Source organism: Chelmon rostratus, chromosome 2 (assembly GCF_017976325.1).
Source record: "Chelmon rostratus isolate fCheRos1 chromosome 2, fCheRos1.pri, whole genome shotgun sequence".
Taxonomy (NCBI): Eukaryota; Metazoa; Chordata; class Actinopteri; order Chaetodontiformes; family Chaetodontidae; genus Chelmon; species Chelmon rostratus.
Window position 1 is genome coordinate 18,572,122 of NC_055659.1, and position 14,598 is coordinate 18,586,719.

At 43.6% G+C, this 14,598-nt stretch overlaps 1 protein-coding gene across 2 annotated transcripts; it reads left to right on the plus strand.

Annotated features, from left to right (window-relative positions):
* The first annotated feature begins 244 nt into the window (after positions 1-244).
* Positions 245-14,523, plus strand: LOC121624110 (LIM domain and actin-binding protein 1-like). Of its 2 annotated transcripts, XM_041961728.1 has the most exons (10): positions 245-361; positions 3,448-3,587; positions 4,118-4,160; positions 7,648-8,085; positions 10,520-10,574; positions 10,878-10,975; positions 11,689-11,767; positions 11,928-11,959; positions 12,047-12,180; positions 12,344-14,523. In XM_041961728.1, exons 2-10 carry the CDS (start codon positions 3,469-3,471, stop codon positions 13,398-13,400), a joined length of 2,055 nt encoding a protein of 684 aa, XP_041817662.1. In that variant the 5' UTR covers positions 245-361; positions 3,448-3,468; the 3' UTR covers positions 13,401-14,523. The 2 variants fall into 2 exon arrangements, with proteins under 2 accessions (XP_041817662.1, XP_041817668.1); XM_041961734.1 differs by lacking the exons at positions 245-361; positions 3,448-3,587; positions 4,118-4,160 and adding an exon at positions 6,613-6,778.
* The last annotated feature ends 75 nt before the right edge of the window (positions 14,524-14,598 follow it).

Sequence of the window (14,598 nt, forward strand, 5' to 3'; positions counted from 1 at the left end):
GCCATAGTCAACATATAACTAGTCTACTGCTGCTCTGTCACGCAGAGTGTCAGATACCTGAGTTGTTCAGTGCGTCTGCTTGCTTGCTTTCTCTCTTGAAAAGTGACGGACCCCTTCTCAGGAATTTTTGTGGGTGGTATGCCAGCGCGTTCACGCGGACTTGAAGCACCAGGTAGAGGCAACGCAATGCCCAAGGTCATTGGTGTATGAAATCACATGACGCGGCTCTTCCACTCCCATGACGCCTCTCGGTTCACTCCACCTCTGGCGGGTCCACACCGGGCGGTGACGCAGCGGCAGCGGCCAGTGTCAGGTGTCTCCAGGTTTCGCAGAAGGAGTGACTCAACGGAAGTTCGCACAGGTAAGACAAAGCTCGCAGCAAGGCCGTGAAAACAGGTGGAAATAGCTCGAGAGTGGCTGTTTTCTAGATACCGGAGAGTGTGTATTTTGAGGAATCGAGTGGGAGTTTTTCGAGTTAGGCGCTGATTTCTTTAATAACGCACGTGCGCGTGCTGTGTCTCGCTCTCAAAGGTTTCACTCCTCCGAGGTGATCGACACCAAACCAGTCCAGCTGCTGAGGCTGTGCTGCAGCCTTCTATTGTCACTTTGTTCTCCTCAGTCTGAACTTAAATATCACGAAGTTACATGTGAAAGTATCTGAATGTATTCCCTATGTCTTAGTCTAAAGTTTGGCTTTATACCAGATGGCACAGACGTTCCCAGTGTTAACACACACACCTGAAATTAAAATACTTCAATAAGATGTTTGCCTCAGAGCAGGGGCTGCCAGTCTTCCACAGAAGTCATGTTTGTGTATTACATCACCTCACTGCTGCTTCTTCGGGTCAAACTCAGCGATTCCCATATGAAAACAACATGTTTTATGCTTTTGTTTTTAAATAATTAGGTCATTCACGTGTTAAGTAATGCGGACGCCTCCTTCCTCATGAGTCACACTGTATCTGGCTGTTTTGTGGTTGCTTGTTGTTAAGGAGAGCTCGGCTTGAGGCGAGGGTTAAAGGTCAGTATCCACCTTTCACTGATAACAAGTGATGGAGATGAGGCTAAGAGCGGGTGTTTAGATGATCAGATTTCAAAAGCTCATATATCAGATGGCTTGCACTGGCTTCAAGGCTCCTCTTGCAGGGTATCTGCTGGAACAGGGCCGCCTTTGTAAAGGCTTTGTTAACGTCCTGTTGCCTTTGTTATGTCAGATTAATAACTATTTCGTCAATGTTCTCTCTTGCGAAGCTTGAATGCGGAGAAGGAATACATCAAATGAATGATGCCGGGCCAGGAGGTGTGGAGCTGTCAAACACGAAAGCCAAGGCAATTTCTAAAAGAACACAGTTCCCTGTTGTCATACGAAAACAAACAAAACCTGTGTGTGTGATACTGAAGCACAGGAAACTTGAACATTTTTCTGTTAATGCTAATTAATAATACTGCAAGCAGTGCTTCTAGCTGATCCGAGAACGTAACTGTCTTGATAAATGCCAATGAAACCAAGTGTGTAAAGGTTTTTGAACATGTCATATATGGGAACTTAGATGTGTTTCATTTACAAATAGTGGCGTGTTTATTTGGATTTGAATAGTGGCTTGCTTGTCATACTGGTAATAATATCTTATTTTACAATACAGAGTGGACAATTTAGTTTCTTTACTCTCAGGCTTCCAAACTGGATAACGCCAAAGAGTCAGAGTGTAGAGTATTATGATTGTTTTCATGCTATGACTCCGCCCTGTTCTTTATTTCAATGTGTAACATGTCCTGCTGTGTATTGATTTCCAGATGGCAGCCCTGTTCAGCTCGGCTTTTCTCTTTGTGCTCTCACAGTGACAAGAACTGGATTCTCAACCCTTGTTATTTTTGGAGGGAGTTGAGACGCTCTTCCTGTTTTCTTCAGCTGCTCTGGCTTCTTTTAAAAGTTAAAGGATATGCAAAAGAGGTGGATCTCTGACTCTGAACTCACCTGTGTCATCCCTTTCAGGGACTGGTGATCTGACCAGGGTGCGTCTCTGCCTTTCCATCTAATGCAGGCTGGAATGGGCGTCAGGACAAACAGGGTAGAAAGGAGCAGTTAACTAATGAGGAGCACCTTTTCAGCATGCAGCTAATCAATAGACAAGATAAACGAGCTTGATTATTAGGCCTCAAAATTTGTGGCAGCAATAAACGGCCCCAAGCAGTTCAGAGATAAGAGCCTGATTTAAAGTACTTGAACCGTGGAACCTGTCCTTCATATCAGTGTGTTGGATCTTACTCTTAATCTTTGCCTCTGCCCATCTAGAAACATAAACACTAGTCTGACAGTCAGTGAAAGTGATTATATATGATTATATATACTTCCATATTGTTAGTATGTAATGTATGTCATATTGTATTTATCTGGATGGGTCAGTCTCTAGGTGACACAGTCAGAGGTGTCGTTTCATTTGACTGTTTCTGAGTGTTTAAAATCAAGGCTATGTTGAAATTCGGTCCAAAGTCCTCACGCCATTGTCGCTTTGCATCTGAGTGGTGATGTAATAGGTGCGCCTTGGTGAAAAGGCCCAGACAGTAAGAGAAATGATTATGATCGAGTCTACCCAGCTGTGCACAGTGGTGATTTAAACACATAGCTGAGCACGAAAAGAGGGCTTCGTGGCCTGACATTAGGATATCTCTCCAGACGCAGAAAGTTTATCAGATGCTCGTTTGCAGCACTCTTAAGTGTGGGTTTGCTGGAGTGAAGATAAAGAAAGATTGTGTGTGTTGCGCAGAGCGGTTGTGGCACGTTATCTTGGCAAGCTCTCCTCTCATAATGACAGTGTGCCCGCGGTTTGTAGTTGTGTTGCTATCTTGCAAGCGAGCAGCTCAAGATGGAGCGCGAGTTTGAGCATGTTGGCTTGTTTATTTGCATATGTAGCTGTACGAGCACATATACTCGATGTGCATGCGCTCTCTGATATGCACCAAAGGGAGGGAGGTGACAAGAGGTAAACTGATGGAGAGCATCTTGTAAATCAGTGATCTCACACAGAAGACAGTTCCTCTACGTGCACAAACCTTGGCTCAACTGGCACAACTCTGTGAAGAGTCTGTACATGTCAAGATAGATTTTAGCCTTGTTTATCCATTTAAAACAGTGCCATACTGTCAGTATCGTGGTCTCAGTTGCCTAAAACACACAACTTGTAGGTGGCAGACTGTTAAACAAATGAAGGCAAGAGAATGGAGACCACAGTTTTATTTTCTGACTACAAAAAGCAAGAGTTTTACGGGACAGTGAGGCCTCGCTGGCTGATTCTTAATTTAAACCCAGGATCCAGCAGCAGGTGATAATTAATCGTATGACTGAAGATAAGTTTTCTCCGCTAAACGTTTGGGAAATTATTAAGAGATGAAGAGTTACAATAAGTGCGGAAATAACCACAGTTAATGGTGATAGTGTTTGTGTTTCAGGTATTCACTTAGCTGCCAGAGATGGAGAGTGGTCCATTTAGTCGACGGTCCTGGGCGACACAGTCCCTGCGTGTGACTGCGAAGGAGCTGTCACTGAGTGGCCGAGGGAGAAACAATGCCATAGCTGAACGCTTCTCCAAGTGAGTAACGCCTGCCGTTCACTAATGTTTGATGTCAGTTTGCACGTGTGAAACTATCTGTAATACAAGACGTGGATGCTGAGTGCCTTTCAAGATGCCGCTGTGTTTTGCCCACTTGGCTGCCTCTTGTTCTTGATGATATTTCATGTTCTATCAGTGTTTTTTTAAGGTATATGTATGTTAAAGATACAAAATGTTTGAGCTCTATTTAGGACTGTTTTGAGTTATTTCAAACTGCTCATGCATTTATTTTCTGCAGCCAGAAAACAATGTTGTGATTATGATGTTGTATTACACTGTGCTTGTTTAAAACACATAAAAAATAAGATCTAAAATCTAAAAACTGCTTCCCCTAAAATGCATGAATTAGAGCTCAAAACGAAATACAAACTATAACGAAATCTAGAAATTAAAAACTCTAAAGTTCTTTAACACCTTGCATGGTTCTTGAAAGAGGAAACGCCACACGTCTTAGAAGAGTGTTTTTGTTCTGAGTCACCAGAGGTCAGTGTTGTTTCTGTGTCTCTCAGGTACCAGAGAGCTGCTGAGGAGTCGAGTGCAGAGAAGAAAAAGGTATTTCTGTTAAGCTCTCTACTAGATGTTTTATTTCAGTTTAGAAACATGCTTTGGGGTTTATGAAATAGTAACACGCAGCTTAAATTGTTGTCCACAATCTTAAATCACATGACACATCTTGTTTACAGCATTTTGATAAGCCTCTCTGAGCAAACTCCGTGATTAAATGAAGGGTGTGTACACTGCACGTCTCGCCTCATTTGCTCGGTAGCTGCTGGTGGTGCTAAACTAATGATTGCATGTTGAGATGAGGAGCGTACACACACGCTCACCATGCCAACACACTGTCTGGACCAAATGTCTTAGCTGACCTCTCATTGGCCACTTGTTGCGATGGGCAGGCTATCAAACCCATAATCCTACTACAGTGTAATCCCCTTGCAATGCTCTGTGTCTAGCTGCTTTGTCAGTGTGAAAGACTGATAAACAAAGCAGGACTGAGATTAGATGAGTAACTGATCAGCTAATGCCATGAGGAAATACAAGGTAATGTTGCTGTGGATGTGCTGCATGAAATGTGATTGTTTACCTGTGTGTGTGTGTGTGTGGTTGTGTGTATGAGCCAGCTGCTTTAAAATGTTGTTATCTCCTATGGTCTTTGTTTAACGGTCTGGCTGGTAAAGACAATGTAAAGAAGGCTTTGTTTCTTAGCTCCTGCAGGAACGTGATTTGAATGTACTGTCTGTGAAGTCACCTGGCCTGCATTACTTTCTCGCATGCAGAACAGAACTTAAAAGATGCTCCGACGGCTCATTTCTGTAAAGCCCACAAGTTCATGACTTATATTAACATTTTAGTGTGATTCATCACAGTTTGTAGTAATTTTCAGGAATCAGTGACATGTGCATGTGTGCTGATGCCACTATTACAGGTCTGCAGAAGTCTAGTTAAAATATTTGAGGATAACACTCATGTCCTGATGTGCCTGAGGCAAGTTTGAATGAGCAGCATAAAAGACCATCTGTCTGTGTGTGTGTGTGTGTGCGCGCGCGCGCGTGTGCGTGCGTGTGTGTGTGCGTGTGCGTGTGCGCATGCGCGTAATGAAACGCTCGATTAGATGAATTACGTCGATAAATACCAGGAAATTGTTCAAATATCAAACATTTTTTGGTTACAGCCTCTCAGATGTGAAGATTTGCTGCTTGTCTCTGTCTGACGTGATTGAAAGCTGATCATCATGGAACTTTTGGGCTTCACTTTGGGTTCTGGTAATATGTGAGGGGCGTCTGTGATGATTTTGGTCGTTATTGTAATCTGATTAATGGATAAAACGCAAAGAATAGTGATGAGGAACGGGGAAATTTGTTCTGTCCGCCTCATTTACTCGTATTTCTGTTCTATGCAGTAAATCGTACTTGAGGCTAGTTATCGCTGCAGAATGTCTGTGAGCTGTTATCACATTGCAGATAATGTTCTCATGGTGCATGTTCCTCCTTCAGAACCTGCAACCAGGCTTGATGGGCTCAAAGTTGATCCTCATGGTATCAGTTGGTGCAGCCGGTCTCAGAACTTGGACCTCATGATAAGTGGAACTAATAGCTGTGCTCAGTCCTCCAGAGTCCAAACAGACCAGGTCATCTATGGCCACATGTTGAACTGATGAGTTTGGTGCTGTCTGTCTTTGCGGGATCCGGTTAGTTCGGCTCAGTCAGGAATATGTTTGAAAAGTCATCTGTATGTGTGAGGGATTTGTAGAGGAAACTTTTTCAGTGTGTATCATCTCCTCAGGCTGATGTAGCTGCCTCTGCACCTCCATCACGTCATCCCCAGCTTGTATAGGATGCAGCAGCATGAACTCTCAGCTGTGTTAAACAAAGAGACTCCCAATTTTAGCCAGCTTTATAGTTTGAGTGGATACTTTTAAAGCTCAAAATAAAATGCAAGCGTTTTGTTTGATATTTTTATAATGTGTCTCTTATGACGCTTCTCTAATCAGCGCTGGAGTCCAGAACTGAGTGTCGTTTTTTTGTGGAACAACCTCCCAGAGTCCTTGTGCTCTGACTGGTGTTTAAAATTCTGTAAGAAACTCTGTTACGACTCATTCCTGCTTTCACGTGATGATTTTTTTTTCCTCTTAAATGGCTTTTGTTCCTTTGTTTTTCCGTGTCTTGTATGTTTTCTGTTCCACATTTTGATTAATCTGATTTAAAACCTTTTTTGGGTCGGTAAAGAGAAGTGCGGTGCGGACACATGTTTTAGCGTTGTTATCTTCAGGAATAATGTGGGAGTGGAAAAATGTCAAAGCCGACACAGTGAGCAAAGAGTTAACTTTCCCAAATGTAGCATTTCCTGCTCTGGTTTCCTGGGTATTCTGACTCTCTCTCTCTCTCATTCACTCTCCTGGTGTTAAAGGGCTTGGACTGGGTCTCTGGAGCAGATTTGCTAACATCTGGGGGAGCTCTGCCTCTCGCTGTCTCTCAGCACACTGAGCTGTAGAGAAGGACCGACCGAAGGACTCTCGCTTTTCTTGCTGTTCGGTGGTGTTCAGAACTTGTTTGGCCACTCCAGTACATTCACACAGTTGTTTTTTTCTTTTTGCTTTAACAAGGAGAACAATCTTTTCACTGTCCAGTTCTTCCTGTTCACGCTGGACCGGCCTCACAAAGACAGTAATTGTATGTCTGTTTTTTTGTCAGCTTTGGGTGTTTGGTCTCTTTTGTTCTTGCGTTCTTATTTTTCTCTTCTTTCTTTTTTTGCCTGTCTTTCTGTGTGCACATGTTCCTAACTTATTTGTAGACGTTTCACTTGATGTGCGGCTTTGCTGAGGTCGTTAAGTCTTGGGGACTAATTGTGTGTTTTGGTCTGTTTGTCATCTCTTATTGTGTCTAAATTAAGTTGAAAACAGATTTGCAGTTTGTGGTTTTCATAATATAGTTGTGTTTAAATGCCTCCTGCTGACCTGACCTCAGCTGGGAAGCTTGCCTACAAAAGCTCACATTGTTGGTTGACGAGCTAACTTAAGTGAGGTTGATTTATTCGCACGTTCACATCCTCTTTATTCAACGTGTCTGTCCTCTTTTATGATTAAGGAAGTCTCTGGAGGTTGCACAGCGTCACCGTGCCTCCTGTTGTTCTGTTGTGCTGTTTGCTGCCCAACATGTTTGGTTGACATGACTGGCTGAATGGTGGGGTTTTTTTGGGGGGGGGGTTAATTTGGGGTGTTCAAAGGAATGCAACTGAAAAAGTCTCGTGCTCAGCCCTGCCATCTCCATCTTGGGCCAATCATTGCCTTCAGCAGCCACAGCAAAACATCTATTTCCTGGACCAGCTTTGAACAGCTGTTCACTTCATCTGTCAGTGAAGCCAAGTTCAGATTCCGGCATTTCCTTCATCCCATTGTGCCGAATTAGGGTTTAAGCTGTACGTTTAGTGCTGTATATGCTTTGTTGCCAAATGGAAATAGTTCAGTTAGTGCACAAAGGGACACCAGCGTGAGAAGAACAGACTTTATAGTGTTGCTTTTCTTTTCTCCTCTTCCTCATAGACTTCTGAGAGTGCGGCACCCTCCCTGCGGTCAGCCAACCTGAGTGCTCTGAAGAAGCGCTGGGAGCAGGCAGAGAACCTCGGTCAGTCAAAGCCTTCATCTGTCCCGCCTCCTGGCCAGTCCGGCTCTCGCTACAAGCCTCCTGCTCTGTCCAAGCCTGCTTCTGGCGCTGAGCACCATCCTCCATTAGAGAGACCCGGCCCGCTGACCGCTCAGGGAGGCCAGCTCACAGCCAGCCGTGTCCAGAAGCCCTCAGCAGCTCCGAAGGCGCCCCAAGGTGAAGAACAGAAAGGGATGGACAGGGATGAGCTGACACACAGACCTGAAAAGCCTGAAGAACAAGTTCCAACCAGCCCCTGTGCCATTTACGAAAAACCCAGAGTTCCACTGAACAACCTGAAGATGAGGTTTGAGAGAGGAGAGGAGGCCATGGGCAAGGTAGTTACAGACAGATCCACTGGAGAGGAGCACGTACACAATACATTTGAAACACATTGTGATGAACACCTCTTCAAGCACTGACATCCACTCGATTTATTAATAATTCAGTTATTTAACTACCTACAAAAGTTGGAAAGAACTTCTCAGTTTTTGACATGCAGTGAGATCATAATTGTTCCCACGAATGAGGCTCTTTCGCTATTCTTTATTGACAGCTGTGACAGCTGTGCATCTATTGGCCGTGTTTCTCAGGCATTAACTGTAACCACGATGTTGATGTTTAGGATTTATTGTACTGATGGTGGTTAAAAGGCAGGACACAGTTTTTCACATGTGGTTAACCCTATGTTGCATAACCTGAATGCTTTCACAACCACAGTTAATTTGCACCTTTGAAGCAACTCTTAACTCACAAGGCCTGCTGCTGCACCGTGTAGCATTCATCTACTAATTATCATTATTGCAATTCTTAAAAAATAGAGCATAACAGAGTATAATAATTAGTAGTATTGTTTCTAGTTAAGAGAGTTAAGAAGTCACCTATTACTGGCCAGAAATGTTGCCTAACAGTTAAAACATGTTGCTGTCTGTTCTGATGTTGCCTGTATTTTCTGAAGTAGTCTTGTTCCACCTGGATTTTCTCCCCCACCCGCTCCGGTCCTTCCCCTCCACTCTCTCTGGGTGTCTTTCTCCCTCTGAGCCCAAAACAACAAGCCCTCCACTCTTCACCTTCCATAGCAGAGGAATGTGGGAACATTCCTGACCTAGGGCTGTTTCATTCTTCAGAGAATCACCTCTGAGGATCAACTGTCTTTATCTCGCTCTCCATTAGCCACTCTGTGTGTCCTGGATTTCAAACAGCCTCAATTTTAGGTTTTCTGTCTTTTTACTTGTCAACACTAAGAAAGAAGAAGTGTAAAAGTTGCTGGTAAACATTCACAGGCTAATCTTGGAGGATTGTGACAGTAACTCTGTCTATACTGGCTGAAAGGGTTGAATATCTTTCTCCTCAGTGAACACAGAGCAGCCATGCCCTCGTAGTGTTTAAGAATCCAGGAGGTGTTTGGGTTTACGTGGCTGAGGAAGATGGTGGCACAACAGGACCTTGCAGTGGAACAGCCTGCAGAAATGGGCTGTTTTAATTGCCTAAAACTCCTTTCCATTCATGTGTGTGTAAAGGAGAGCCGCTGAGACAAACTGTCTGGTTTACTCATTAGTGTTGGTGACACGTGGACACACACACACACACACACACACACACACACACACACACACAAATTGACTTCGGTTTTGGGGATGTTACATAGACTTACCCTTACCATAACCTCTGATCCAAAACTCTGCTTATTTATCAGTTGGGCACACAGCTTTTGTCCTCACTTGAACAAGCTGTCCCCAGTTAACTGGTCCTTGGTCTGAAATGTGTCCCTGCACACAAAAAGTTCATTCCTTTAGTGAAGTGCAATTTTTGAGTATTTTCTGTGGTTCTGCTGACTGCAGGTCAAAGGCGTGTTGGTGGCTGTCCGTGCACATACCTGGCATTTTTCTGTCTTTACTGCGGTGTTGCGGAGACGGAGCCTGTAGTTTAATATTTGTGGTTCTGACGCTGTGTCAAAGGCCTTTATGGGATCAGTAAGGGTAGAATATGGAGCCAGGAATCAGGTATAGTGTCCCTGAAGGCTTTATTTTTAAGCTGCACTTTTATCAGAAATAATTCTGGATAATACCTGAAACAGAGAAGATGTTTCATGTTAATTAGGAAATCTGGGGTTTTAGCTATATTGTTGTACTTTCGCGAGAACACACCCTCTTCATATCTGTTTTACACTGAGGACTGATGGTGCTGTGGGTTTGCATCAGTCCATGATGACGTCCATGTGTCATGCAGGCAACAGGACAGACAGTGCCTCACATGCAGGCAGTGAAACTTGTATTTACCAGTAAGCTTTGTCTCAGAAATAATTTCAGACTCTCTCTCACCCTTTACCCTAGTTGACAGACACTAAAATAGTAGCCTATAGTGTGCAAGAAAACATGTTGTTTCTGTAAAAATCTACTCTGTACATTGCAGGAAAATTGCATGTCTTAGAAGTGAACAACACTGACAAGTAAAATTACATTTTCTATGTTGGTCCACTTTATGGCATCAAAAAATCTCTTATGGCCTTCACATCACAGCAGGATGGCAGAGAGCTTTGCAAGGATGTTCAAAGATTTTTCAATCACTATTTCTTGGTGGATGGATCCTGAATAAAAACATGTTCATTTGGCTGAAAGACAGGAAGGCAGAGAAGCTTTGGGAAACAAATGTAATGCCTAATATACGCCATCAACTAAAGTCACGAGAGGAAACAGCGTTGATATTTATATGTTTATGGCAGCAGGTTTGTGAAGTGGACCTCTGATTTCACCCCTCATTTCTCTCTTACAGGCTGGCAGAACAACGCTGCGCAGTACTTCATCAGAGGACATGGACCAACATGGGGGTAAAGACGCACACAGAAAAAAAAACCACACAGCCCTTTGAACAATTAACCTCTAACCTTTAATCCCCAAACTACTTATCTTGTCTTAAAAGACACTTGTTTCAGACCTTGGAGCTCTGTATGCATGTATGTATGTGGGTGGGTAATGTTTCAGGGAACACAGTAATTTGTGCCACAACTGGATCATGAATTATACAGTACTTTTAAGAAGAAGAGCTATCGTGTTGTTTTAGTGAGACGCAGCCGCAGTTTTCATACGAGTTACTGTCACATCATCAAGCGTGACGGTCCCCTCTGCTGTAGGTCCGTCTGTGGCTGACAGAGTGCTGGAGTCGACGTCCATGAAGGAGAAGATGGCCAAGTACCAGGCTGCTGTTTCTAAACAAGGCACCACTCGCTATGTGAGTCCATCCCCGCAGTAGGAGCTGAATTAACAACGTGCTCAAAACACACACATAACAACAGAAATATAATCTACCTAAAATATTCACGATATGTTTACAGTGAAACTTTGTATTTTTTATCTTCAAAAGCACAAAAAAGAAAATTCTGAAGTGTTTTTAAAGCCCTATAAATATAAAAGGCCTCACAATCAAGGACTATAGGCTTTGATTGTTTTGAAATAACATCTATTTATAGTGGGAATTCAGACAGTCCAATAATTCCTAGTTGTTGTGAATAAGTCAGGAAATGTGTAGTAAACATATAGGTGATTTAATCACGCACAAACTTACAGTATTTCCCAGATGACTGGAGTTTGACCATCCACATGAAAAAATAACACTGTTGACACCTTTAGACAATTAGACAATTGTCTGAAAAAAGCTGGTTCTCATGCATCAGAAGATGACTGAACTCTGACCGCTTTTGTTCACAAGCCAAAGTAAAGTTCACATATAGATTGGATGGAGGCAACATTGTGTACCAGTGATTTATGAGTCTTTGTCTCTACCACTGATTTTACTGTATGTACAGTTTGCTGTCTTCCTGTTTCTATAATTTCTTCCTTCCTGCCTCCACAGAAATGGGGGAAATGCAGAACAGTTCATAATGTCAGAGCCAATTTACATGAGTGTTTGTTTTCTTCTTTTCTTTCACTTTGTGTTTCCTCCAGGGTCTGACCCCAGATCTGCCCGCTGCAAAAACATCTGCAGCAGTAAATCAGAAACACAGTCCTGCACCCGAGTGCAATGGTGAGTCTTACTGGGAACTGCTAGGACATGTTATTGATCCAGTGTTACCTGTAATACAGAATGTCAAAATGGAAGATTAACTACAGTATTAATAACTTTGGCACTCAGAATGAGCTTCAGTTTGGCTTGGCTGACAGTTTGTGTGTTTTGTCTGTTTCAGGGGAGAACAGCGAACAACCCAAAGCAGTGAGGGTGAGATAGATAGATAAATAAATAAATAAAATCCAGTTTCAACCCTGGCTGATTATGGTGATATGTGAATATTGTTGTGTATTTTAGAAGTTCAGCCCACCGGTGAGGGAGACGTGCATCGCCTGTCTGAAGACCGTGTACCCGCTGGAGAGACTGGTGGCTCTGCAGCATGTCTACCACAAAAGCTGCTTCCGCTGTGTTCACTGCAGCACCAAGCTCAGGTTAGTCTTACACTGTTTCCTGAGTTTTCTTTTCTTATTTTTCATCATGTCTTTTAATGTTTGCAGTAAATATTGTATAGTTTAAATCTCCTCAATGGCTGAGTGTTCAAGAGCCCCAAACAGGGACATTTGCAAAATATTATCTGTGCTGCTCTCTTTCCAGTCTTGGGAACTACGCCTCTCTGCATGGTAACGTCTACTGCAAGCCCCATTTCAGCCAGCTGTTTAAAGCTAAAGGCAACTATGACGAGGGCTTTGGCCATCGGCCTCACAAGGAGCTTTGGGAGCCTCGAGCCGACGAAGACGAAGGTGAGGAAGCGGGGAAGCCAAAAGAACAAGAGAGACCAGCAGCAGTGACACGTCCGGCTGAGAGTATCTCTGACACACAGCCAGTTGAGGAAACATCCCCACAGGTTAAGGTTACAGACCTGACTGCCTTACTGGAGACTCGTGTGCAGACACACGGCACCTCCGGAGAGAAGCTCCAGTCTGCAGAGAAGCAGGCTGAGACGCGCAGGCTGCGGGTCGCCTGGCCTCCTCCAGCTGGTGAGGGCCACTCTGGGGCCGCAGCACTCAGTCCAGTCACAGAGGGAGCTGCTTCAGGCCGACTCCTGAGAGCCAAGTGGCCCCCGGAGGATGATGTGCCATCATCCTTCCAGAGCTCAGACCGAGCTGAACTGAAGAGCCTGAGGAGGAGCTCTTCTCTAAAGGAGCGCAGTCGGCCTTTTACAATCGCAGCGAGAGCCAGCCCCGCAGCCAGTCTGGAACCCAGGGAACTTCGCCGCCCTCTCAGATCCCTGCTGGAATGGAGAAAATCATTTGAGGAGAAAAACCCAACTGAGGAGCCACCCAAGGAAAATAAGCCAGAGCCTCAGCAGGTGAAACAGCAAGAAAAGAATGAGCCTCAAGTACCAAGTGAGACCATCTCAGAGGAGGATGTGGAGACTGTGCCCAAGCAACAAGAAAAAGCGCAGACAGCTGAGGCAGCAGCAGACAAGATGACGGTAGAAGAGGGCTCTCTCAGAAGCAGCTCCCCGGATCTCTCACCATCGCCCTCTCCACCTCTACAGCCAAAGCAGAACCGCGCCTCCCAGGATGTGGGCTTCTGGGAGGACGACAAAGAAGGAAGTGATGCAGAGGAGCTGAGTGCAGAGGATATAATCAAGAGGAACCGCTACTATGAGGAGGAGGAGGAGGACGAGCAGGACTCTGACTCATAGGAACATGTCACTGTTATTGTCACATCCATCCACCATATAACACTTTCAGCCAGGTTTGTCTTCTCAGTTTGTAGGTAAATCACAAATATAGCTTTGCCAGATTCTATAGTGTTGTAGGAGAGATGCACAGATGCGTAATAGGTATGTTTGTGTGCATATATATTGCAATAACTGCCTTTAATTGTTGATTTTTGTTGCATTCTAATTATATACTGTAAAGATGTTTAATACAGCTTTATATGACTCCTGATTATACTGGAAAGTGGGCCTCTATTAAATTGAATCATTGCATCTCTGGACCTCATCTCCTGCTAATTATATGCACGATCAGTGGCATATTATTTGCAGGTGGTGCATCCAAAAACCATTATACTTTATGTGGCTCTTTAAGTGCTTTTTAATGACAGGCAGTACCCTTCTGCTCAAGCAAAACAGTCATTATGTGTATTTTTGCCCTCCCTAGAATGCAGAAAACACATAAATAGGTTAATCCAACAACATACAGCAGTAGTGTATTTTTTTGATGGTGCAGAATACATGTCATTTTATAGCTCATATTTTTACACCTTGCTTGAGGTTGAATAGCAAATGCAAGAAAAACAGAATAGAAGCTAAATGAGAATAGTATGGATTAAGTTTTTGCAAAGCAACACTGTGCAGGTCCTCTGACGAAGTAACTGAGGATCTTTAAATCCACAGATATTATGAACCTTAATATCCTGCAGGGGGCGCTCTGGTTTGTAATAAAGTACAACTGCAGCTCTACAGCACAGCAAATTGCAAAGGGATTATTTTACTCAGGTGCAGCTGTGTGAAGTAGCCTTCTTATATAATGTGATGGAAGTCAGAACGTCTCCACTGTGACTCTGTCAGAAAGACTTTCTAGCTGCTCTTCAGCTGTTCTCACCGCTGTTCATAATAAGAGCAGGAAACAGAATTATCAAGGTTCCTGCTGATAGCTGACTCAGTTTATATGGTGTGGAAAACACTTTGTACTTTAAAATGTGCTGTTGGATATATGTTTGCACTGCAGAATATTTTTTAATAATTTGTATAATGACACATTGGGCATTACAGTCTTATCTGTTGTTGAAACACAATTAAAATGTATCTAAAAGGAAATCCACAGTTTGCACAAACCTGTCACTGCCTTTTTGTTCTGTCTTTGGTAAGAAACAACAACTTTACTAAACAAACT